The sequence below is a fragment of the Oncorhynchus mykiss genome, chromosome 12 (assembly GCF_057628025.1).
Source record: "Oncorhynchus mykiss isolate SJ-2025 chromosome 12, ASM5762802v1, whole genome shotgun sequence".
Classification (NCBI taxonomy): Eukaryota; Metazoa; Chordata; class Actinopteri; order Salmoniformes; family Salmonidae; genus Oncorhynchus; species Oncorhynchus mykiss.
Genome location: NC_143033.1, coordinates 74,828,989 through 74,854,738, shown reverse-complemented (window position 1 = coordinate 74,854,738; position 25,750 = coordinate 74,828,989). Strand labels below are relative to the sequence as shown.

Below are 25,750 nucleotides of genomic sequence, written 5' to 3'. Positions count from 1 at the left end.
GTGTGCTAATACCGTCTCTTCTCCTCTCAGTACTCCTCCTCTTTGCCTCACCTTTCTCCAGGTTTTATTTTGTACTTTTTTTTCTTTTCAACTGTTTCCTTTCTATTTTCTGTACTTTTTCTGATCTCTGTCTTCCTCTTATGGTAGATGGCAAGGATCAGAGTATTTAGTGCATGACCCGGTACAGTTGTCCCTGTCGGTCTTGCCCTGGTCTTCGCCAGAACTAGGTGTAGAAAGGATAGCGTAATGCACCCTGGGACAGGATGGGCGGGGCAGAGGGAGGAGGAGGAGGGGGGTGGTGTTTGTTCTTTGCGCCACTGCTGTTCCCTTCCCATGATGCATTTAGCCTAGAGCAGATTTGACTAAAGTGGGCCAGTTAATTAAAAAAAAAATAATAATTCAAGGGGATGAAGAATGCATGCCCACCCCACACACACTCGCACTGATGCTCACAAGCTCCCTTGAGACACACTGCCCTCAGCCAATGGGAGCTGCTGTTCATTCTCCTCCAAAAAAGACAGTCTGATGGTGGAATGCCTGTGTGTACCCTGCTTGGTTCCACTGAAGTGTGTAGCAGACAGAGTCCAGGTCTGATTCTCAGATGTTCCACTGATCAAGAGTCAAGTTAGTTTGCCTTTGAACACCTGTGTCATGTTTGGAATTTCACCTCCGTTTCTAGAATGTCTGGGCTTCATAGCTGTGGGGATTAGTACAGTGATACAAGTCGCTGTAGGGTTGGATATGTGCTCGTAGACGATTGCAAAGTTACTGTAACTGATGTGGTCTGTATCTAGCTATGTATAATATAATCATATATATATATATATATATATATATATATATATATATATATATATATATATATATAATCACCTATGCCTCCCCAGTACTCAGTCAAAGTAATTCAGTCAATATGTTGGTTAGATTTAAAAACGGTTAATCTCACTCCCTCCATTTCTGTTATTGATCTCTCCCTGTTAACTGGCACTTTATTTATATTAATTTAAAGCTAATCTGGTTGGGTTACTTTAGGGGTTACACTGGTTTTCTGTTATTTCAGGGTTTCTATGGTAATTCACTATTAACTTATTTGAATGAATTGTATTGATGCATATTGTGTGCACTGATTGACCACAGCTCATGTCAGATGGTGTTTTTAGTTGGCTGGCAAGGGTTTGAGCATAAAGGCCTCTGAGTTTAGTAGTGACAGACAAGACCGTACAGCCAATGCACTCAGTGTCTGTCTCTGCAGTTCCTCCTCTCTTTGACCTGTAATGTCCAGGTGAACTTTCATTAGGCAGCCCAAACACGTGTTTGCATGTTATCTGTCTGCGCTTCTGTGCTAGTACAAGCTTTCATGTCTGTGTCTGTGTGTAGGACTGTCTTGGTCTGAAAACAGCCTTCAGAATATCATGCAGCAGCAACACTCGGTGCAGGATGCAGAGCTGTTGGCTGTGGTCCATGCTGTTTTTCCTCTATAGGCAGGGATTGGCAGGCCAGCATAGGCTGGCTGGAGAGAGCTGTGTTTGTGTGGGTGGGGCTTAGGCCACCTCAACCTCTTTAGTTCAGCTCAGCTCACAGCCTCATTTGCTTGGTCCTAGTGGTGCAGCGCCCTGGCTTCTCTACACTCAACTCCTGCCTGCTATGCTACATTCTCTTCCCTCGCTCACTCAGTATCTGCCCCTCCCCTCTCTCATACTCGCACCTGTCCTCTTTCTCTCCATCTCACGTCTCCCCGGCTCTCCCTCTCCTTCCCCTCTCTCTATAAGCGGGTAATGAATAGCAAGTCTCTACGCTGACCTTTTTTACAAGGAGCCCGTGTGCGCCTAAGTTGTAAAAATGTAAGCGCACGCGAATACATTTTGGAGCACAATGCAAAATATTTTGGGTTATTAAGCTAGAATCGTACATTTTTCTAGGCGCACTGGTGCCTCGAAATGAAAGTTCCAGGTCGCACAACAACATTTTTAGGTGCCTATGCGAGTAAAATGGTCGCACTGTAGAGCCCTATGTAGTGTAGACATCATTCAGCTTTGAATGATGTCATAGTTGGCAGGCTGGTTGGTCCATGTCGTCTATTGAGAATTGGTTTAGAGTGGGTGTGTCTACTTCATGGGGCTGAGTCCAGGGTCTGAGTCCAGGGGAAGTAACCTCTTCTTAACCTCTTCATCCAACCCCTTTCACTCTCATTTGTTTCCGCCCAGAGCTAGCTACACAACCCAGACCCGTCTTTCACCCAGCCTTTTCTCATCCCTCCATCGTTCCTCTCTCTCGCCCTGTTCCCTTAGTCACACCAGCCTTTCCCTACCCACCCAGCAGGAAGCATCTGGGCTGCATTACAACACGCTAATGGGAAACGTCCCAGTCTGCTCATTCTCTATCTCCTAACACACTGTCTTGTTTTCAACCAGGACACAGTGCCTGGATGCCTTCTCCCTCTCAAAACCGTACACTACTGGGTCCTCTTGCTCAGTCTGACACCCTGAGCAGGTGATTGTAACATTGTGTCGAATGCTACATTTGCATCTTAATGTCTTACTAAGTGGATAAATAGGCCCGTGTTAGAGAACCTTGTTTTTATACTTGCTTTTAGAGGAGGATGCCGTTACAATGCTGCTTATGCAACTGTAGACTGCCAGCCTCCCTGCAGTAGTAGCCTCTGGTGCAACATGAGGATCTGCACTGAGTTAAGACATGCGTCAGTCAGGTCAGCTGGCTATTTGTTTTAAAGGAGGCGAGTAGTGTATGTAGCGCAGGGCACACTGCATTCTGTTATTGTCTGCTTTTCTGTCTGTAGTGTTTAGCCATGGCTCATCTAGCTGGGGATCTGTCCCACCCTCCCATTTGGCAGCACTGTGCTAAACACAACAGTCACACAGAGTAATGCCACACACACAGCAGCCACGGTAAATGTAATACCAACAACGCTCTCGTATGCTGAGAAGCTTTTTGAAGAGGTTTTTACACTTGTGTCAACGACTCATCATCTCTGGCCTTGAAGAGGACACAGCCGTTGCGTGGCGTCTTGCTTGCTGCTGATGGTCTCGACTCTGTCCCATGAGGAATGGTGGATTGAGGCTCATGCCAGGGGCTGGTTGCAAGGAGGTTGGCAGGAGTTCCTGGTATTTCTGCGCTCTCTCCTCTCCTCTGCTCATGGACATGTAGGGCTTTCAATCCACTTCTCTGTTACCAGCTAGCAGCCAGAGGCCCTACAGTCCAGGACCTCCTACAGGACACATTAGGAACTACCTGTCTGTGAGTGTGTGAAAGCACTGCGGCAACCCATGACTCTGATGCATTGATAACAGGATTGAGACAGACAGACAGGACAGGGTGTTTTGTTTTTAAATATGCATTTTAAAAATGGACCTGCTGTCTGTCAGTAATCTAGCGAATAAAGGGGGTTGTATTTGTGTGTTTTGAGGTGATAATCTGTAAACGTTTCCGGCTTATGACCTAAGCGGCAGGTAGCCATTTTGGTTAAGAGCGTTAGGCCAGTAACTGAAAGGTTTCCGTTTCGAATCCCTGAGCCGACTATCTGTGCCCTTGAGCAAGGCAGTTAACCCCAATTGCTCCTGTAATTTGCTCTGGATAAGAGCGTCTGCTAAATGACTCTGTCAAATATTTAAATTGGTTGAGTGTAGCTCTTGTGTTGCTGTTTGCATGGTGTCAGTACAGTGTGGTTATGTAAGCAGTGGCCTCTGCTCTGTGGGTAGATGAGTCTTGTTTGTGGCAATTAGCCTGCCTGCATGTCCAATTGTTGTTTATATGAATGGTCCTGTGTCTGAACCCGACAAAATATGGTCATCTACTTTACTCCAGAGTGGACTTATAACACAATCACCGTATCACGCCATCACATCACTATGGAATGAATCTGTGGGATCATATTCTAATAAAAATACAGGATTATACTCGTTCTCTCCCCTCCTGTCAGAACAGAAGCATTTTTGACTTGATAGCAATGTTTCCCCTGTGCTTTGAGTTTTCACTGTATTGACTCTGTTCTTATTTCTTCTTTTGTTCTTTTTGCCCCTTTTTTAGGTAAGGTTTGTTGGATTCCCTCTGTATGTGTGCGTATAAGTGTGTGTGTTTCTCCCACTCTCTACAATTTACCTCAATGTAACACCCCCCCTTTACAACGTAGGCTAATACTGGCCTCTCTCGGCTTCCTCTTGTCTTTATAAACCACTAAACTATTATTTCACTTTTCACAATCTGCTCACAAGTACCTACAGTGCTTTGATTCCAAGTACGAAAAACCCAACCGAAATCCAATTAAAATCAAGGTAGATCCTAGTAACCAAAGATTGCATCACATCCTGTAGAATCACCAGCTCCAAGTCTCTTTAGATTTGTGTTTTTCCCTTTGAGTGTCTGTGGCTGCCATGGTTGGGGGTTCTGATTGGCTGTGACCACGGCTCAGTCTTTTGAATGGCTTGCAGAGTAGCCCCCTTTTCCCCCACCTGCCTGTATTTACCTTCAAACCTGTGGAGTGAGTGTGTACTGTATGTATGCGAGCGGTTGTCATGTGGGACTGAGACGTGTGAATTTGTGTGTGTCAGTCACGGACGGGGGCCCTAGGGAAAACTTACAGGGAGAACCTCACTCCCCCCTCCTGCACCCAAAATGTGTCTGCCCCTCCCTCCCATGTCCACCAATGTCACACACACCCATCACCCCTCTCCCTTTGGCCTTCCCCCCCGCACAGCATGTCTGTCCCAGAGGTTCTACCCTGCCTGCCTCGACTGTGTCAGTCATCTGGGGATTTAAGCAGTGCTCTGTATAGGCTACCGTGCTACACTCAAAGTACCCTTCATATGCTCCATGGAGTACTTAAAATTCAACTCTAAATAGTAATTTGACTGTTATTTTCCTGTTGTTGCACACTTAGTGCTAGACCAAGTCTCCTAAGCACTGCTCAAAGCCCTGTGGCCCACTTTTTCAGGTACCTTTCTGTCTATGTTCACCATCCTGGGGGTAAGCATGTCCCAAACTGAGCTTGCTGACAGTGGGACAGTGAGGGGATTTGGGGGAATCTAGGCTTACCAGGCTGACAAGACAAACATCTGTCTGTGAGGCTGACAGAGGGGAGAATGGTGGCTGTGTGTCGAGTGGTGTTCTGTTGTCAGGGGCAGCTGATTGGTTGCATGCTCGTATCAAATGAGGCATGGTAATTCCTCTTTATTCTAGCAGATGCGATAGATATTTTAACACACTACATTTAAAGCATGATCTGTAGGACAGCCGGACAGGGAACCTCGCCCTGTTCCAAGTGGATCTGTCCTCAGATTCAGCTGTTTAAACAATCATCCCCTACCCTGAAGAACAGAGTCCAACTCAACTCCCCCAGAGCGCTTATCTGATGGGGATGTTATCGAAGCCAGCTGCTGGCTCTAGCTCTCAGTCTTTGGGGTAGGGTGAAGGAAAAGTGAGGGGTCCTGTGGGTTACTTACCACAGATATAGGCGTACAGGAGAGAGGAACAGGGGGTCCAGGCACCCATGGGATATTGGGGTAGAAAGACCCAGGACTGGGATGGTGGGTGAGAGAGTGTGGTGGTGAGAGGAGATCCCTGTAAGCACCCAGAGGGCCAAGAGTGAAGAGAGGAGAGGAGGGCTTTTAACCCCCCCACCCCCGACCCCTCCCTTCCAACTCCCATCCCCACCCCATCCGCCCTTCTCTATGTGCCTCGAATCTTCCTGCTTAACCAATTGGTGTTTCTTTTTTACAGCGATTTGATCCTGCCCATGTTGTGCTGATGGTAAACTTAGTGGTAAATGTTATTTTTCCCCCCGATTGAATTGTTTTTATTTTGTTTTGTTTTTTTCCCTCTCATTTCTTTCATTTGTTGTTTTCCCGTCATCAGAGCACCAATGCTACATAGGCTTTCAATTCTCTATCAGTATTAGTACTCATTCTGCTGCTTGTATATTATCATATATACATCTACATTACTCTTAGAAACATTCTCATTTTGTTTTCAGTTATTTTTTAAATATTTTTTTTTTTACCTTGTGATTCACACTGTCATTTAGATGCACACTTTTTTGTCCGGTGCCTTTGTTGTCCACTGGAATGGGTAATGCTGAAGGTATTGTCACTGTGTTTTTAAAAATGGTTATAGTTGGGGACATCTTCTGTAATTGTAAAAAAAAAAAAAAATCGTATTTCATGAAGATTAGGTGCCTGGATTGTGACTCCTCCCCCGTGTTCTCAGTGAACTGGTCCATTGGTGGAGAGCTTTACTGCAGTGGCCTGTCTGTCTGTCTCTGGGCTGGTCTCAAGCAGTCCCCCTTGTGGTTGGACTGCTTAATATTCACTCTAATAGTCTAGGTCCATCAAGCTCTACTCTCGACCTCGACGCTAGTTCCACTGTGTTTTCATTGTTCCCCTCTAATTAGGGACTGATTTTAGACCTGGGTGCAATTAATTATCAGGTAGAACAGAAAACCAGCAGGCTCCGGATCGCCTAGGGTGAAAGGCGCTGCATTGTCATTTGGACGTCTGCATTGACTGTGCAGCATTTATGGTGAAACGGCCTCTGCAGAAGTCAGGGCGTTGATACTTCTTGCGCTTCAGGGAGCAGCGCAGAGCTGTTGTCAAGGATGTGAGTTTGTGTTTTATACAGGACCTCCCACCTACTGTCAACCAATCAGGTCAACGCGGAGCTATACGGAGCCCTCCACATTGTTACAAAATTTGAGGGGCGCACGGCGATGTGGTACGAAGCTCAATTTGGCAATTGTGTCACACCCCGCCATACGGTGCCGCGACCACATTTTCAGGTCATAAATTGTCTGAAAGAGTTAGTATGAGACCATGCCTTAATGTGTCCAACCGGCAGACAGACACTGTAGTGGGGTTTGGAGTCCAGACAGGCCCTTATTTGATCCACATACGGCTATAATTTAAGAATTAGGATTATACCATTGGGCTGTGACCATAACAATGATACAAGAACAATTCAGAGAACAATAACAATTCAGAGAACAGACAGATGTTAACAGAGAGGATTCAAATTAAATTTGGGTTGGTTTTTTTCCCCCCATGGGCTAGGAATTAATTAGTCTCACATCTGTATTCTGGCACTAATGAATACATTAGGTATGTAAGCCTATGCTGCTGCCCTGTTATGCCAATGCTGATTATCACGCTGGCTTCCATTGCAATAGAAGACTGTAGTCACTGTGTTATCACTAGCCCCTTTTAATATGTCTGGTTTTATGCGATCAGACCGCTGATGTCGTTACTGCCCTACATTATTAGTTATCACATGATTTAAGATGCAAACCAAACCTGCTCTTTTAGTTTCAGAATGAGACTACAGTCTATTCTCCTCACTAGTGAGGTAGAGGGGCATGTGGATTAGAATTAAGCAATAAGGCACGAGGGGGTGTAGTATATGGCAAAAATACCGCGGCTAAGGGCTGTTCTTAGTTACGACGCAACACAGAGTTCCTAGATACAGCTGTTAGCCGTGGTATGTTATCCATATACCACAAACCCCCAAGGTGCCTTATTGCTATTATAAACTGGTTGCCAATGTATTTAGAACAGTAAAAATAAATATTTTGTTATACCCGTGGTATAAGGTCTGATAACCACGGCTTTCAGCCAATCAGCATTCAGGGCTCGAACCACCCAGTTTATAATCGCTAATAGGTTGTGCTATGTGGAAATAATAGTTAGTCATTATTTGTTTCCGATTGTGGATTTGTTAATTCCTAGCCCTGTTAACTAAAGACAAGCATCTTTAAAATGTTAATAATAGCTCTTGCCCAAGGGTATAAACTGAGTCTAAAATCGACCAAGAGGATAATAACGTAATCTTGAGTAAGGAGAGAGAAAAAAAACTGAAACCAAACTGAAGTGCTGATTGGACTCTTATCTGATTTACTGTGAATCTGGCTGCCAACCAACAGCCACTGCTGCAGCAGACTAGTCCAAATTCTGTTTTGTGCCTTTTTTGTTTTGAGAACCCCTGTCTGTCCAACCCCACCCCATACCCTATTTTCTCAGGTAAGTATCCCCTCCCCTGCAATGTCACCATGGCGATTCCTGGCCTGTGACGTCACTCCGCTGTAGTTCAGTGCTTGTCCTTTATTTACTCTCTCTCTCTGCTTCGTTTGGCTGATTATGAGTGGATTAAGCAATTACGTGTCAAATCTCCAACATAGTTTTGATATTTTTCTGTTTCATTCTGTTTTCTGGTTGTTTTTGGTTGGTTCATTTATTTTTCTAAAGTTAATTTCCTTCTGATCTAGCTCTTTTCACAGCTTACGTAACATGGCTTAAGTAGACTGAGGGAAAGCGGGGGAGAGCCTGTTAGGCCAGGGCCATGATGAGAGGCCTGGGGTAGAGGGGGAGCTGAGGCTGGGTCTCCTATGGGACAGTACAGGGGGTTGTGGGGTCAGTCACTGGGCTGTTCAGAGCTGGGTGATGGGGAGGCTGTACTATGTTGTCGCAGTGGTGTTCTGCTCAGTAATCTGTAGCAGCTGCGTCAGCCAGCCCCTCTGGCAGTATTGTCCTTGGTAAACTTGGCGTTCTTGTTGAACAGGACTGCTGTACTGGAGGAGGGAGGGGAGAGAGAGGCTACGCTCAGTAGTAGAGACTGGAGGGAGACACAGAGAGACTGCGACAGATACAGGCTTAAACCCTGTCCTTGCCTCTCCGTTTTTGTCCAGCATACTTTATCCCTCCATTTCCTTTTCCTCTCCCCTCCCTTATCCAAATGGACGTCTCTGAACTGCTCATATGGCCTCTGCTGGTTACCTCTTAGAACTAGGATCAGTGCAGCAATTTGGATGCGTCTTTCTAGAAAGAGAACCCAGCTGAGAAGTAGTCAGGGTACTTAAGCTGTGCTGTGCCTGGTGGCTATGGTAAGCTGTGAGAATGGCTGGTGTTTGGTTCACTGTAGCTTTTCTGGTCTCTTTGCACTTCAAGGCAATATTCTCTAACCCCAGCACCCTGTGCTCTAAAAGCAGGCTGTCCCCGAGCTGTCCCCTCGTCCCAGTGTCAGAGCCTCACCTCCCCCTCTCTCTGTCTCTCTCCCCCCAGGACGCACCGACCCTGTGCCCATCATCCTTAAATATGATGTCATGGGGATGGGACGCATGGAGATGGAGGTAAGACACAGTCAGTGGCTCGCAAAATATCCATGTTCTACATTTTGTATTCTAAAATGGGTCTGTGTATTTGTGAGTTTTATTTTAGTTTGTTCTTAGCGAGTTTGTTAACTTACATATTGTGTGTGTAGTTGGATGTTGCCGAAGATGCTACAGAGAAGAGGAAAGTGCTGGAGGTGGAGAAGGAAGTCACAGAGGAATTACAGCAGAAATACAAGGTGAGACTCTTCTTACTAGCCAACTCAATCCAGCCATACATACGCCTCTCTTCTCAAGGTCCTCGTTTCAACAATCTCTCATTAGCATTTGTTCCTTCGCTTCAAGGTGACCCCGTTTCCTGCATTTGCATACCTTCTTGTTTTTCTCCTGTGCCAGTGACTCATAGCCTTGTCTTGTTAGGATTCTGCTGCCGTTCTGTGTGTCGGTGCAGTAAAATCGGCCTTGGAGAATCATAGAGCTTCTCCTGTTCCTCATCTCCCACTCCCATGCGCTTCTTTCTAGTGGAGAAAATTGGATGACTTCATGTGAGGAGTTGCTGTCTGTGCTGGTGTGAGATTCTTAATATATGAGACAGACAGACAGATGCTCAGTCAATGGAGCTACTGGAATGCTCATACTGTCATGCATGTGCCAAATAATTTATTTTAGCGTGTTACCGGTATATCTGCAGAAATGACATATGCAGTGCATTTGGAAAGTATTCAGACCCCTTGGCTTTTTCCTCATTTTGTTACTTTATTCTAAAATAGATTTTTTGTTTTTTATGTCCCTCATAATCTACCCCTTAACGACAATCAAAAACATGTTTTTAGAAATGTTTGCAAATTCAGAAAAAAATGTAACAATTTATTTCAAACCCTTTTTTTGAAGCACCTTTGGCAGCGTTTACAGCCTCGAGTCTTCTTGGGTATGACGCTTCAAACTTGGCACACCTGTATTTGGGGAGTTTATCCCATTCTTCTCTGCAGATCCTCTCAAGCTCTGTCAGGTTGAATTGCTCCACAGCTATTTTCAGGTCTCCAGAGATGCTCTGGCTGGGCCAATCAAGGACAACCTGACAGACTTGTCCCGAAGCCACTCCTGCATTGACTTGGTTGTGTGCTTCGGGTCACTGTCTTGTAGGAGCAGGTCTCCAGAAACTTATTTCTGCACCTCGATCCCTCCTGCTGCTGTAAAACGTCCCCACAGATTGATGCTGCCAGGCTTCCTCCAGATGTGACAATTGGCTTTCAGGCCAGATGTTCAATCTTGGTTTCATCAGACCAGAGAATCTTGTACAACTAAACACATTCAACTGAAATGTGTCTCCCACATTTAACCCAATGTGTCGACATCCACGTCTTCGGCGCCTGGGGAACAGTGGGTTAAGCTGCCTTGTTCAGGGCAGAACAACAGAATTTTACCTTGTCAGCTTGGGGATTCGATCCAGCTACCTTTCGGTTACTGGCCCAACACTCTAACCACTAGGCTATATATTGACTCTAGGAAGAGTCTTGGTGGTTTCAAACTTCTTCCATTTAAGAATGATGGAGGACACTGTTTTTCTAAGGGATCGTTTTTTGGTACCGTTCCCCAGATCTGTGCCTCGACACAATCCTGTCTCGGAGCTCTATGGACAATTCCTTTGACATCATGCACTGTCAACTGTGGGACCTTTTATATAGTTTTCCAAATCATGTCCAATCAATTGAATTTACCACAGGTAGACTCCAATCAAGTTGTAGAAACATCTCAAGGATGTTGTAAATAAGATATTTCTGTTTTTAATTATTGTGTAAAAATAAAACTGTTTTCGCTTTGTCATTATGGGGAATTGTGTGTAGATTGAGGGGGAAACAATTATTTTATCCATTTTAGAATAAGGCTGTAATGTAATAAAATTTGGAAAAGGGGAAGAGGTCTGAATACTTTCCGAATGCCCTGTATAAACAACAACCTGCGAGCACAATCCTTGTACACTTAAATTTGTTACCTTGTGATTTCTTTCAGTTATTGAACTTTTTAACCTCCATGATAAACAACCATAGCATTTCCTGTGGATTACTCAACCAGTACCAAGCCCTATGATAGGATAATACAGACCAGATTATACTGGCTCTGATCTTATTTCATCTTTTCATCTCTAATCTGTATCAATGTCACTCACATCTCCTGTCTCCACCCCCTGCCCTCCTTGACCCCAACAACAGGACCAGGTGGAAAAGGAGAAGGCCATCGCCAAAGCCCTGGAAGACCTGCGGGCCAACTTTTACTGTGAGCTGTGTGAGAAACAGTACCAGAAGCACCAAGAGTTTGACAACCACATCAACTCGTACGACCACGCTCATAAGCAGGTGAGGAGTACCTCCGCTGACCCCCACGCTGCTACAGCCCTCCACACACTGGTATTCCTGTCACCGTGTACACGAGCTTAGAGAAACCGAGCCTTAAATCCCAGACCCTCCAGAAACAAGTGTAAGGAGCCTGTCTCGGTGGAGAGGGCTTTGCAGATATGAAATGGTTTTGTTGAATGGTGTTGCTGCACCATTGCCCTTAATGTAGATGCAGAAATCCTTAGCTGTTTTCTTTCTCTCCCTCATCCCTCTTCTTCTCCATCTGACCCGTGCTGCTGCAGAGGCTTAAGGAGCTGAAGCAGAGGGAGTTCGCGAGAAACGTGTCATCACGCTCCCGGAAGGGTGGGAAGAAGCAGGAGAAGATGCTACGCAGGCTGCATGAGCTGGCTGAGCAGAGGAAACAGCAGAACCGGTGAGCACATGCTACAGTATATACTGCAGACTCAACCGCCCTCTACTGGCTGAAGTGGAGGCTGTAACCCAATAATGAATAATATCACATTTGATTTTATTGGTCACATACACGTGATTAGGTTAGCAGATGTTATTGCGGGTGTAGCGAAATGCTTGTGCTCCGACAGTGCAGTAATATCTAGCAAATGACACAACGTATACCCAATACACACACATCTTAGTAGGAATGAATTAAGACCATATACATATGGATGAGCGATGTCAGAGCGGAACAGACTAAGATACCATAGAATACAGTATATACATATGAGTAATGCCAAATATGTAAACATTATTAAAGTTCCATTCCTTAAAGTGGCCAGTGATTCCTAGTCAATGCCTATAGGCTGCAGCCTCTAATGTGCCTGTGATGGCTGTTTAACAGTCTAATAGCTGTGTGGCAGCTTTCTATCAGTGCAGGAATGCAGATGTATATGCAAAGAAAAATTATTATAAAAAATGTGTTCTGGATAAAACACAACACATTAAACAGTTTACTTTAATATGTTCTTTATTGTTGTGTTTCAGTACCCCGGGAAGTGGTCCCATGTTCAAACCCACCACCGTGGCAGTAGACGGGGAGAAGGGTGAAGAGGGGAGTGCTGTAACCCCTGAGTATGTCCCCCCTGCAGACACTGCCATGGAGGGCTTGTCAGGGGAGGAGAAGAGCAGTGGGGGTCAGGCCTCCCCCAAACCAGCCCCCACTGTCAGCTTCTCCCTGGGGAAGAGCAGCTCATCCCCGGCCGGGGCCTCCAAGGTCAGCGTGTCCTTCTCCTTCGCCAAGAAACCCCCGGTGAAGCTGGAGACGGTCGCAGCAGTGTTCGCTAAACTCCATCAGGATGACGAGGAGGAGGGGGGTGGACAGGAGGAGGGAGGGGAGAAGGCCGCGAGACAGGAGGAGACCTCCGGCTGCAGCACCGAGAGCCCCAAGGGAGGAGGAGGGGGGAATGGAACAGCAGGGCCAGAAGAGGAGGAGGAGCAGCAGGAGGAGCAACTACATCAAGAACAACCAGAGGAAGAGGATGATGGCGCATCCCTAGCCTCCACTCTCAACAAGCTGAAGATGATGATGAAGAAGGAAGAAGGCTGGGCCGGCCAGGAGCCTGAGTACTACCACTACATCCCACCAACTCACTGCAGAGTCAAACCCCGCTTCCAGTTCCTGGTGTTCATGAAGGCCACAGACCAGTGTGAGATCAGGGAGCAAGAAGAAGAAGATGAAGAAGAGAAGGAAAACAAGTTGGTAGCAGAGGTTTCTGAGCAGACACAGCCAAAAGCTACTGAGTGCAAATCAGAGGAGCCAGAGAGAACTCCTGCAGCTCCAGTCACAGAGCCCAGTCCTACTCCCACAGTCACAGAGCCCACTCCTACTCCCACATCACCTAAACTGAAGACTGAAGAGGTCTCTGCCAGCTTCACAGACCCTCCTCCCACAAGGGCCCCCACGCTAGAACCAGACAACAAGCAGGAGGCCCCACTCCCAGTCCCAGAGCCCAACTTGGGCCCCAAAATCCCCACCGGTCCCTTCTTCCTGGTCCTGAGCAAAGACGAGAGCACCACTCTGCAGTGGCCCTCGGAGCTGCTGGATTTTACCAAGGCTCAGCCCGCCCTCTCTTACAGCTGCAACCCCCTGTACTTCGACTTCAAACTGTCCCGCAACAAAGGGGCCCGTGCTGGACGAGCAGCCAAGTCCTCCAAGCCCGCTGGTGAAGGAGCTGAGAAAAAAACCAATCCTGAGGCAGCTGCTGCAGTCAATGAGGGGAATGCTGCCACCACCACCACCACCCCTGGGCCCAGCACTGACAACACTGGTAAGGAGCAGCCCTCCATAAAAACAGAGGGTTCCCAAGGGGAGACTGAGGAGCAAAAGCTACAGAGTAGCACAAGCGGAGCCAAGAAGAAGAAAAAGAAGAAAAAGAAGAAGCATAAGAAATCTGGCAAAGGCTCCAAGCGCAAAGAAAAAGAGAAGGGAGCCATAGTGGACGGGGACGCGGAAACTGAGATCCTAGGAGAGAAAACCAAAAAGAAGAAAAAACACAAACGAAAGAAGAGCAAAAACAAAGGTGAGGAGGGGGAAGAAGGAGGTGGTGGTGATAAGGAAAAGCCTAAAGAGGAAAAAGCAGTAGCCGCAACGGTTTCTAGTGCTCCCCCAGCACCAGCACCAACAGGAACGGAACCTGGGAAGAGGAAACGACCAGCCAAAGAAGCACTTCAGAAGTCCGGGGCAGAGGAAGGTGGGGCAGGGAAAGGTTCTGACGAGGCCAAGCCCTCTGAGGAGCACAACGGCACCAAGCGTCTGAAGACAGACCCCAGCGCCCCACCCAGCGCTTCCTGCTCCTCCTCGGCCCAGAAGAGCCCCGGGCCAGGCAGACCACCCAGCAGTGAGAGTGAGGAGGAAGGAGGTGGAGGCTCTGCTTCCCGATCCAGCCGCCGTAGGTCCACGCCCCGGGAGGGGCGCCGACACCAGAGCGAGGACTCTGGCCGCTCCCGAAGCCACTCGTCACGTCGGGGAGACGGGCGAGGGAGCAGCCGGCGGCGGCACCGCGGCCAGGCCTCCCGTAGCCAGTCAGACTCCAGCAGCTCAGAGCGCTCTTCGAGCGCCTACAGCCGGCGCAGCCGCAGCTACTCAGACAGTTACAGTGACGACAGTGACGGGGGGCGCCACCGGAGACACTCTAAACGCTCCTCTGACTCCGAGTACGATCGACGGGGAAGCTGCGGGCGGCGGCGCTCCAGAAGACGTCACTACTCATCCTCGTCCTCGGAGGACTCTCGCTCCCGCTCACGCAGCCACAGCCGCAGGAAGAGGCACCAGCGGCGGCACCGGAGCAGCTCCCGGAGCTCTAGCAGCAGGAGCCGCAGCAGCAGCGCCAGGTCATGGAGACGCAGCTACAGCCGCAGTCACAGCTCAGCCAGCCGCTCCTCCAGCTCCACCAAGGGCTCCCCTCACCGGGGTCGGGGAGGCCGGGGGGGCCACAGGGGCCGGGCAGACAGCGCCACACGGCGTCGAGACTTCAACCGCTCCTGCATCTACCGCTCCCAGTCCCCCCGCTCTGCCTCATCACGAGCCCCAAACCGCAACAGCAGCTCCCAGAGCCAGAGGGCAGGGGGGTCCCGGGGAGAAGGAGGAGGAGACCAGAGGAACTCTTCCTCACACTTCACCGCCCGCCAGCTTCTGGATAAGATCCAGTCCAGGAAGGGATCTGATGTCCCAACCACAGGGACTAAGACTGGCGCCAAGATCAAGGACCCACCATCGGGCTACTTTGGGCCCAAACTGCCTCCAGCTCTGGGCAATAAGTCCATGCTGCCCCTGTTCGGTAAGCTGCAGGCAGGGAAGAAATTCCCTGCGATCCCCCTGACCCGGCCCGATGGTGGAGAGAAGTCATCAGCAGGGAAAGGTTCAGATGCTGGGGCAGAGGTCATCCTGATGGAGCCCATCCGGGAGTTCCCCCCACCGCCTCCCCCTCAACCAGCTCATAAGAAAGTGGAGGAGACGGTAGTAGTAGTTCAGGAGGCCCGCCACCTCACCCTGGACACAAGGGTTCTTCATGAGCCCCGGCCGCTGTTCCATCAGGAGCCCTCCATGCTGATGCCCCCATACCAGGGCGAGCCGGGACAGGACCCCTCCCAGAACCCCATGATGGAGCCCCACATGCCCGACATGCAGCAGCAGCCTCCCCCCATGCACGCCTACCCCAACTACCCCCCGCCCAGCCTGGAGGAAGAGGACATGGGCATGGAGGCAGAGGAGGACGGTCTGGCCCCGCTGGAGAGCCAGCCCATCACCTTCACCCCAGAGGAGATGGAGAAGTACGGCAAGCTGCAGCAGGCTGCCCAGCAGCACATCCAGCAGCAGCTCCTGGCCAAGCACATCAAGACCTTCCCCTCAGCCGCAGCAGCACAGGCTGCAGCGAACATGGCTGCAGCAGCGAACCATCTGCAGCCGGCACCCCCTCCCCCCCAGCAGCAGATGATCCAGATCCACCAGCCTGCTGTGTCTGCAGCCTCGGCTACCTCCCTCACCACAGTACAACACCTCATCCAGCAGCACCATGCTGCTCAGGCTGCAGCCATGGGCATCCACCCACACGGACCCCACCCACACCCCCAGTTAGCCCAGGTCCACCACATCCCCCAGCACCACCTCACCCCCATCTCCCTGTCTCACCTGGGACACTCTCTAGGCCACACTCTGGGCCACCAGTTGGGAGTGGGACACGCTGGACTGATCCCTGCCCACCACACGGCCTTCCTCTCTGGCCAGCCCATACACATTATCCCAGCCTCAGCACTTCATCACCACAGCCCCTTAGCCCTCCACCACATACCACACTCATCCCTCTACCCAACGCTGTTCGCCCCCCGGCACACTAACGCCGCTGCGGCAGCCGCACTGCAGCTCCACCCCTTCCTGCACCCCATTTTCTCAGGGCAGGACCTCCAGCACCCCCCTAACCACGGCTCCTGAGAAAGACCTTCACTAGAGCCATGTGTCCACATCAGAGGAGGGTGTTTTGGCCAGAGCAGGCCTGGTTAAACATCTGAGTTAACATGGAGAGAGGGAGGTGTAGTGGCAGCAGGTGATTATGAGAATATCATCAAAATGGCCACCATTAGACCAATGGCCAGACAGAGGTGCTGTGATATGCTGCCTGTGCAGAGGTAAACAACAGACATTTACTGTGGGCTCTTTGAATGGACCCCTCCTAACAGTTGACTGACATTCACCCTGAGGTTTCTGGACAGGGTGGAGGAGGGTTTGAGGCAACCTCAAATCTAAGACGGCAGTTTGTTTTGAATGGGAACCCAGTTTAAAAAAAAAGAAAAAATAGAATCAGAAACCTCTGGAGTATTTTTTTTGTCCCACAGTTTATAACTGATTGTTGCTGTCATTGTTCTTCTTTGTTTTTACAGCCAAAGAGACGCAGTGGCTGAAGCCATAAGCAGGATGGTGTTAAAGGAAAGGGGAGATGGGGACAAGAGGGGGTTTAGGGTGACATCCATGACTGGAAACAGCCTTGACTTTGTAATGTAATCTGGTGGCTCTAGTCTACTGCCTGAATTCTGTTGTCATTAATATCTAATGTTCTCACATGACTACTTGCTCTATTCATGACCCGTAATATTCACCAACAATTTGTAATACGGTATAGTGTACATAGATCACTGAGCAATGTGAAGTATCCCTCTAATATGATGGGCATATAAGGGATGTTCTTTATTACTGACTAATGAAATGTTACCCATAAGGAAATTAAAATGGTCACTGGTGGGGGAACACCGATAAGAGGTTGGGCAAAGCTCATGTTTTATTGGAGGTACTGTGGGGGGAGGGGGGGGGGGGGGTCACACCCTCTTAGTGCTGTAGGGTTAAAGGTCATGTTGTTCCAAGTGGTAGTGGTTGTATTTCGAAATGACTTGCACTGAAATCTGTACATCAAGATGCTGCTTTCGCATCATGTAACAAATGTATGATTGTAGTATACTGCAATAATTGTATTTTTTTTGTTTCTAAATTATTTTCCAAAATGCTCCTCAAAATGTTTTTCCTCTTGTGTAATTTTTGCTCAATGTAAATAAAATTGCTGTAGTTAACCCCAATAACATTCTAGAGGTTTGTTGCTACTGTAAAAAAAAAATAATAATAACTGAAGGAACGAAGATGGACAAGAATACTTTATCAAGACATTTTCTGAACTATTATCCTGTATAGGAAGGATTGGGTGACGGGACTGCCCTGTAAGAGGCAGCAATGGTATGTCTTTTTTAAATATGATGCGTCAGCAAATAAAGAGTTTTGAGTTGCTACATGTCTGTCTGTCGTAACTATGTTTAGCTGGTGAAGAGTGAAGTAGTGGTATGAGTAAGGGTTGTGAGCAATACATAGGGAAAAAGTCCAGTTTGGGTACTTCCAGTATGGTACGTTATAGTAACAGATACCAGCACAAACATGCATTCGTTACTTACTGTGGCAAACGGCTCCTGAAACGAAAATGAATTTCTCATTCTCAGCACAAGCTTCTTGAGATGTCTGCATGTTGCATGCAGCCCTTTTTAGACTAGAGGACAAGTCTAGAGGATTTTACATCTGTTTTGACTCTTCTGAAGGTTATGGATTGCTGAGCTGTCACTAGATGGCGCCAGAGCTCAGTAAGTTTTATGTAGCCTCACTTACAGCTAGCTGTTCATCAAGACCAGGAGTCAGACCGTCTAATTTCAGCGTAAAACTTTTAATCCATAGTTTATCTACCTGCTGCAACATTACATGCTTATTGCTCCCAGGATTGTATTTGAAGTAAATGTGAAAAATGGATTGTATGAAAATATGCACTCGGGACTGTGTGGTTCTGAATAAGCGTGTCTGCTAAATTACTAACATGTCAGATGTGATGGTAGGGGTTCCTGTGCACACTCCGGATAGGTCCCCTCAAGTACTAAAGTCTTGAAAGTAATTTGATTTCAAACAGTGGAAGGAAAACCCTCTTAGCTTGACTGTTGTAAATTTAAACTCCATATTGTATGACAGGATCTGACATTTTAAGCAAGATAATTATTTAAACTATGGGGTATGCTTTATATCCATTGTTAGTTTTGACCCATACCGAATTTAATTGCTAGATTACATGGAATATAATGTACACTTCAGAGACAGATTTAAGACCAGTTGTTTTTAAAATGTTTAATTTTTGATCTTCAGAGAATTACAATTTGAACCTTGGTTGCACTAACATAGTGAGACTACGGCCAAGCAAATGTCCAGACAATTTACATTTTGAAAGTGTGACGACAATACACCTTGTATAGATAGTTTCTCAAAACACGACAAGCAGAATATTTCATCACTTTTGTGTTTTTGTTCTTACTAAATCGGTCTGTAGCTTGTGCACAGGTCCCTGTTAACTGCCCTCTTCCTCCCTGGGCTACATACATGTATTGGTTCATCTGACATAAGTATTCTCCAGGCAGTGTCATTCGGATGTGTGATGAGGTGCAACATCAGCTTTTCATCCATTTCCAGATAACTTTTTTTTCTGTCCATTTTGGGAAAAAGAGCAAACAGCCAAATAATGCTTCAAATAGATGGTGAAGATGAAAGCACCCACAAGGCAATGGAGAACTCATTATAGGGGAGACGAAGGCAAGGAAATGGACCTTGAAGGAGAATTCGTTTGAAATAAGGTAGAGAACATTTCATGACTGGCTATCTCACCCACCTACGGCTTCACACACAGGCCGTCAGGTGGATGACTGCCGAGATGAGTGGCAGGTGTCAGCGAGCTGGAGTTATGGATGCAAGGTTCCACGCTGTTCAGTTTGAAGTCAAATTAAAGTATAGACACTGAGTGCAAAAACATTAAGGACGCCTGCTCTTTCCATAACAGGCTGACCAGGTGAAAGCTATGATCCCTTATTGATGTCACTTGTTAAATCCACTTCAATCAGTATAAATGGAGGATATGGATAAAAAATTAAAAAATGTAAGCCTTGAGACATGGATTGTATATGTGTGCCACTCTGAATGGGCAAGACAAAAGAGTGCCTTTGAACAGGGTATGCTAGTAGGTGCCAGGCGCACTGGTTAGTGTCAAGAACTGCAACGCTGTTTTTTACGCTCATCAGCTTCCCGTGTGTGTCACTAATGGTCCACCGTCCAAGGGACATCCAGCCAACTTGACAACTGTGGGAGGCATTGGAATCAACATGGGCCAGCATCCCTGTGGACCGCTTTCAATACCTTGCAGAGTCCATGCCCAGATGAATTGAGGCTGTTCCGAGGGCAAAAGGTGCAACTCACATTAGGAAGGCATCCTTAATGTGTTGTACACTCAGTGTATGTGTCTTGCTTAACACCCATTTACCTGGTGCAAACAAAGAGTGGTTGAAATAGAAGTGGGTGACAAAAACCCATGGAAATTAAAAGACGGATAATTCCTCGTTGTCCAAGACCAACGCAAAACTGTGGTTGCAGTTGCGGTCATGGTCAGCCCAGGTACTTGACCACCAGGAACATGACCACACAGGTGAGCAGCATCCCTCCAATCATGATGAACTTATCCTGGGTGGCCCTCTTCTCGATCAGCCTCATCACCGTGTTGGACAGACCCAGCATGTTGGCCACATCCAGCATCTTCTTGTGGGTCCCCTGGATTTAGGGAAGACCGAGGAGAGAAAAGACATCAAACATTAGCTGCTGAAGTTCCATTGATTGTGCTGTTGTTTCCTGAAGAACAAGCTGAAGTTAGTTATTAATGGGTATTCTGCTTCATTGCTGTTTGTGGGAATACTGTATACACAGTCGTATCATAACCTGCATTTAGCCTGGTCATGACAAAGCTCTACTCAACTGATTAGGGAGAGGCTGTCTGAGGAACCACACCCAGCCATTCTGTCCTCCCGGTCTGTCCCTCAGCTGTTTCTCACGGCCAGCCCATCTGATCACCAGACGCCCTGATAACAGGAGGCCTACAGCAGCCTTCACCAGGAACACCATCTCTTCTCCTCCCTAGAAATATGTACTTAGCCTGCTGCTGACGACCAGCACCACACACTTCTACTACACATAGTGATCGTTACAGAGGACAGAAACCGGGGGTTTGTTTTGGAATACTGATTCCTCTCTCTGGGATACCGTCGACAGGGACCTGCCCTGCCGTGTCACGGTCAGTGTTCCTTGGCAAAGTGTCAACAACAAAAAAAAACAGATCCTCAAAAAGTTCTACAGCTGCACCATTGAGAGCATCTTGACTTGCTGCATCACCGCTTGGTATGGCAACTGCTTGGCATCCACTACGAAGGGTAGTGCGTACGGCCCAGCACATCACTGGGGCCGAGCTCCCTGCCATCCAGGACCTCTATACCAGGCGGTGTCAGAGGAAGGCCCTAAAAATTGTCAAAGACTCCAGCCCCCCAAGTGATAGACTTATTTCTCCTACCGCACGGCAAGCGGTACCGATGCACCAAGTCTGGAACCAACAGGACCCTGAACAGCTTCTACCACCAAGCCATAAGAATGCTAAATAGTTAACCAAATAGCTACCAGGACTATCAGCATTTTGCACTCTTTCGACTCATCACATACGCTGCTGCTAGTGCTCATTATCTATCCTGTAGCCTCATCACTTTACCCCTACCTATATGTACATATCTACCTCAATTACATCGTACCCCTGCACATCAACTCAGTACTGGTACCCCGTGTATATAGCCAAGTTATCGTTACTCATTGTGTATTCATTCTCTGTATATTTTCTCGCTCTGCATTGTTGGGAAAGGCCCATATGTAAGCATTTCACTGTTCGTCTACACCTGCGGTTTACGAAGCATGTGACAAATGAAATGTGATTTGTAAGGGGAAACACACACCTTGAGCGTGCCCCTCTGGTCCCGGAGTCCGGTGAGGATGCTGCTGCCGCTGCCCAGGAGGTCGTCCATGCCTCGGTGTGCGTTGTTCAGGTTGGAGTTTAACTGCAACGTCTCGTCTATGGGGATGGAGGTGTCTGAATCCTGTAGGGGACAATACCGGTAACATCTCAACAATGTTCCCCTAATAAATGTGTTTAGGTTTAATTGCCCATGTTACACCAGTTGTGGTGTGTCAAGCAGAGTTAGTATGCATGTTTTAGGTTATCATTACATGACTGCAGACATTACTGTAGTGCTACTTGGGAGATGAGTGGGCCACTACTACTGACGTTGGTGGTGAAGGTACGACTCATGAGCTCCTCCCTCTCTCGGTCCTGGGTCTCTCGTGAGTAGCGACGGTGCTGGAAGTTCCTCAGTGCCGTCTGGAGGTGCTGAACATCATACTTCAGCTGGTCTACCCGCCTGCGGAGGGGACACAGACAGAGACCACATTCTTCTTACCCCCCCAGCCGAATAATGGCAGAGGAAATTTCAGAGGGTAGAAATGGCAGCCTTTGCCTCCAGCTCCATCCAGCATTCCAGGACTGTGGTTCAGTCACTCCTTCTTCACTAACTCATGACATCTCCCTTGGTATGCACTGTATGGATGTCTTCTAGCTCTCAATAAAAGCTTTCTATCATCATCACTAAGATAAGTCAACATGCCTGCCTTCTTCCCAATCTGACTTCTCCTCTTCTCCACCTGGCTGAAACACCTGAGGGCCTGTCTCCCTCCACCCCTCTCTCCTCCTGAGCATCACCTGCTCGTGGCTCAGCCCTGCGGCCCAAGCGTACTGTAGCTGTCCTGAGATCAGAGGAGAGCTGTGGGACGGGGCGCAGCAGTTTGTCCCCTGGGGCCTGTTTACCCGGCTCTGAAGTGACGCCTTGCCCAACACGGCAGGAATGCCGGTGATGACGGGGCTTCCGAGGGAATGTTTTCACAGAGCCGCGTCGCCACAGGGGATGAGAAACACACTGCCTGTTTCATCTAGCTTGCGACCTCGTCCCAATCCCACCCATCTTTATGAAACATTCATCGCCATGCCATCTCTGGTGTATTTGGGTCACCGATGCAGTTTATGAGTACTCACAGTTTGGCGTTCTGACGCCGGTTTGTCGGTTCTTTGCTAGCCAGGATTTCCAGACGTTCCAAATGGCTGAAGATCTGGTCGATTCTGGCCTGCAGCTCGTTCTCCAACACTGGAGAGCACACACACAATTAAACACACCCTGAACAGTTGTTTCACTCCCAAAATAGGCCAATCTTATTCAAAATAAAATGTTAAAGTTACTTTCATTCTAACAAATCAGACAAGACAGATGATGTCAGTGGTTTGTCACACTGTAGTTAGTTTCCCCATTCCATGCTACCATGGAATACAGCCCCACGGTTTCAGGTGAATCCAAGAGAGGGATGAAAGCAAATGTGTTATTTCCTCAAACTTCGCAGAGGAAGTTAATCCACATTGAAACAAAGGGCCTTGTACATGATCTCTTCATGAAGACAAATCAGCCACTGATTCTTATTTGAAGTCAGATATCTATCGTTACACCCGTTTCATTCTCAGACTGCTGAGATTCTAGATAGCGTTTGATTCCAAGGTGACAGCAGCACTAGGCTTGTGGGAAGCTTTTATCTGCCCTTTAAAAGGACTAGCACCATCTTGTCCCCAGCCCTCTCCCGTCCTGACTGAGTGACTCCTCGCTCGGACGCCTGCTGCTTCCTTCCACCCTCTAACATGCGAGATGATGTCATTGTCACGACTGGGCGGCCGACTGGCTGCCACCATTATCTTTAGAGAAGACTTCCCAGTCGTCCCTCTTCCCAGTCGCCACCCCTATGCTTCCTGCCCTGGCACCAGCCTGGCTCACAGAACATTGCCCGCCCTGCCCGCCGCCCAAAACAATCAGTAGGGAGGGCACATCTTGGCTCAAAGGGCTGCACAACACTGGAGAAGGGGAAAATATGTAAATACTGCCTAGTTGTAAATTCCAAATTTATAATTAACAAAAATATAAAAACGCAACAATTTTAAATATTTTACTGAGTTACAGTTCATAAGGAAATCAGTGAAATTAAATAAATTCATTAGGCCCTCATCTATGGATTTCACATGACTGGGAATACAGATATGCATTTGTTGGTCACAGATACCGTAAAAAAAAAGGTAGGGGCCTGGATCATAAAACCAGTCAGTATCTGGCCACCATTTTCTTAATGCAGCGCGAATAAAGAGTTGATCAGGCTGTTGATTGTGGTCCCACTTCTCTTCAATGACTGTGAGAAGTTGCTGGATATTGGCTGGAATGCGCTGTCGTACACATCGATCCAGAGCATCCCAAACATGCTCAATGGGTGACGTGTCTGCTGAGTATGCAGGCCATGGAAGAACTGGGACATTTTCAGCTTCCAGGAAATGTGAACAGATCCTTGCGGCATGGGGTTGTGCATTATCATGCTGAAACATGAAGTGATGGCGGCGGATGAATGGCACAATGGGCCTCGGGAACTCGTCACAGTATCTCTGTGCATTCAAATTGCCATCAATAAAATGCAATTGTGCTCGTTGTCCGTAGCTTATGCCTTACAACGTTGACATCAACAAACCGCTCGCAAACACAACGCAAACACACTGTCTGCAATCTGCCCAGTACAGCTGAAACCAGGATTAATCCGTGAAGAGCACACTTCTCCAGCATGCCAGTGGCCATAGAAGGTGAGCATTTGCCCACTGAAGTCGGTTACAACGCAGATCTGCAGTCAGGTCAAGACCCTGGTGAGAGCGACGAGCACGCAGATGAGCTTCCCTGATACGGTTTCTGACAGCTTGTGCAGAAATTCTGCGGTTGTGCAAACCCACAGTTTCATCAGCTGTCTGGGTGGCTGGGCTCAGACAATCCCGCAGGTGAAGAAGCCAGATGTGAAGGTCCTGGGCTGGCCTGGTTACATGTGGTCTGTGGTTGTGAGGCCAGTTGGACGTACTGCCAAATTCTGTAAACGACGTTGGAGGCAGCTTATTGTAGAGAAATAAACATTCAATTGGCATTAGCTCTGTTGGACAGTCCTGCAGTCAGCATGCCAATTGCACGCTCCCTCAAAACTTGAGACTTCTGTGGCCTTGTGTGACAAAACTGCACATTTTAGAGTAACCTTTTTTTGACCCCAGCACAAGGTGCACCTGTGTAATGATCACGCTGTTTAATCAGCTTCTTGATATGCCACATCTGTTGGGTGGATGGATTATCTTGGCAAAGGAAAAATGCTCACTAACAGGGATGTAAACACATTTTTGAGAAATAAGCTTTTTGTGCATATGGAACATTTCTGGGATATTTCATTTCAGCTCATGAAACATTTGACCAACACTTTACATGTTGCATTTCTATTTTTGTACAATGTAGATACGATGGATGGTGGAACAAAGGTTGACACTTGCAACATTAATTGAATGCAGAAGATCCATTATTTAGAAAGAGTGAACTCACAGTGGACAGACTGACGATCTGTGTTCTCCAGGCGTCCCATGAGCGACTGCACCTCCTGTATTTGCCTGATCAAAGAGGACAGAGAGTAAAGATATATAATTATTCCTAGGCTACCGTAAATATTAAGCAGAGGTCTATATGGAAGCTCTATGGAAACGTAATGTTAGATAAAGGTCTATTGAATAGACAAGGAACTATACAATGGCATGTGGCAATGTAATACACACGCTAGATACGTAAACTCCAGACAGTGAATTAATGGTGCTTTCAAGACTACTAGGAACTCGGGTTTGGGGGGCGAAACAAGGTAAAATCATGACGTCAGTGATCTTTAGGTCAGAAAGTCGGAACTCTAAAAATATGAGTTTCCGACTTGGATGACTGTTCAAAACGATGTTTCCAAGTCAGAGCTAGTTTTTTTTACGAGTTCCTATTAGTTTTGAATTCACTTTAGTCAAATATTTCTGAGTTCCCAGTTGGTTTGAACGCGGCGTACCGTTACAGTAGTGATAGTTTAATATTGTTGGTCATCGATCTATGGCTATCTATTAGCTGGTTGGCTAGCTAATAGATCATGACCACTAATGGAAGGGGTTAGTTAAAACTATCTTTGTCATGAAATGTTATTAGCTAGCCAGCTAGTTACAGTAACGCGGTATATCGTAAGGCAATTGAGCTACGTTAGCTGTCTTAATTTTTTTTGAAAGAGAACAGAAACACTCACTTATTTGTTTGATGGTACAATGTTTCCATTTTCCTTTATGTTTCAAGACACAATCCACACAAAAATACCCTCGGTTTATAGAGGAATACCTTTATCCGGTTTTATTGTGAAACTGAAAACAAGTGGATTTTTGTGCAAAGCACACGTCATCAGTTGAGAAGATTTGTGTACGGAAATGGAATAACGGAAGCTCCACCGAGTGATTAAAGCCAAAGAACTGCT

At 47.4% G+C, this 25,750-nt stretch overlaps 2 protein-coding genes across 17 annotated transcripts in view; one reads left to right on the top strand and one right to left on the bottom strand.

The window, feature by feature from the left end:
- LOC110538223 (G patch domain-containing protein 8) overlaps window positions 1–17,724 on the top strand; it is a 34,037-nt gene extending 16,313 nt beyond the window's left edge. For 7 of the 16 annotated variants that reach the window (XM_021624895.3, XM_090193287.1, XM_021624900.3 and 4 more), the window contains 5 exons: window positions 9,060–9,127; window positions 9,259–9,345; window positions 11,317–11,460; window positions 11,742–11,872; window positions 12,442–17,724. In XM_021624895.3, the coding sequence (XP_021480570.3) occupies window positions 9,060–9,127; window positions 9,259–9,345; window positions 11,317–11,460; window positions 11,742–11,872; window positions 12,442–16,384 (4,373 nt within the window). In that variant the 3' untranslated portion in view covers window positions 16,385–17,724. Of the gene's footprint in view, window positions 1–4,044; window positions 5,776–9,059; window positions 9,128–9,258; window positions 9,346–11,316; window positions 11,461–11,741; window positions 11,873–12,441 lie in introns of those variants that run through there. The other 9 variants (XM_090193288.1, XM_090193290.1, XM_021624909.3 and 6 more) reach the window with 3 other exon arrangements.
- An 845-nt stretch (window positions 17,725–18,569) lies between these two features.
- On the bottom strand, window positions 18,570–25,750 carry LOC110538226 (Golgi SNAP receptor complex member 2). Its single transcript, XM_021624910.3, has 6 exons — window positions 25,529–25,750; window positions 24,805–24,869; window positions 22,410–22,518; window positions 21,609–21,741; window positions 21,280–21,420; window positions 18,570–20,059 (listed from the first exon to the last, which is right to left on the bottom strand). Exons 1-6 carry the CDS (start codon window positions 25,555–25,557, stop codon window positions 19,898–19,900), a joined length of 639 nt encoding a protein of 212 aa, XP_021480585.1. The 5' UTR covers window positions 25,558–25,750; the 3' UTR covers window positions 18,570–19,897.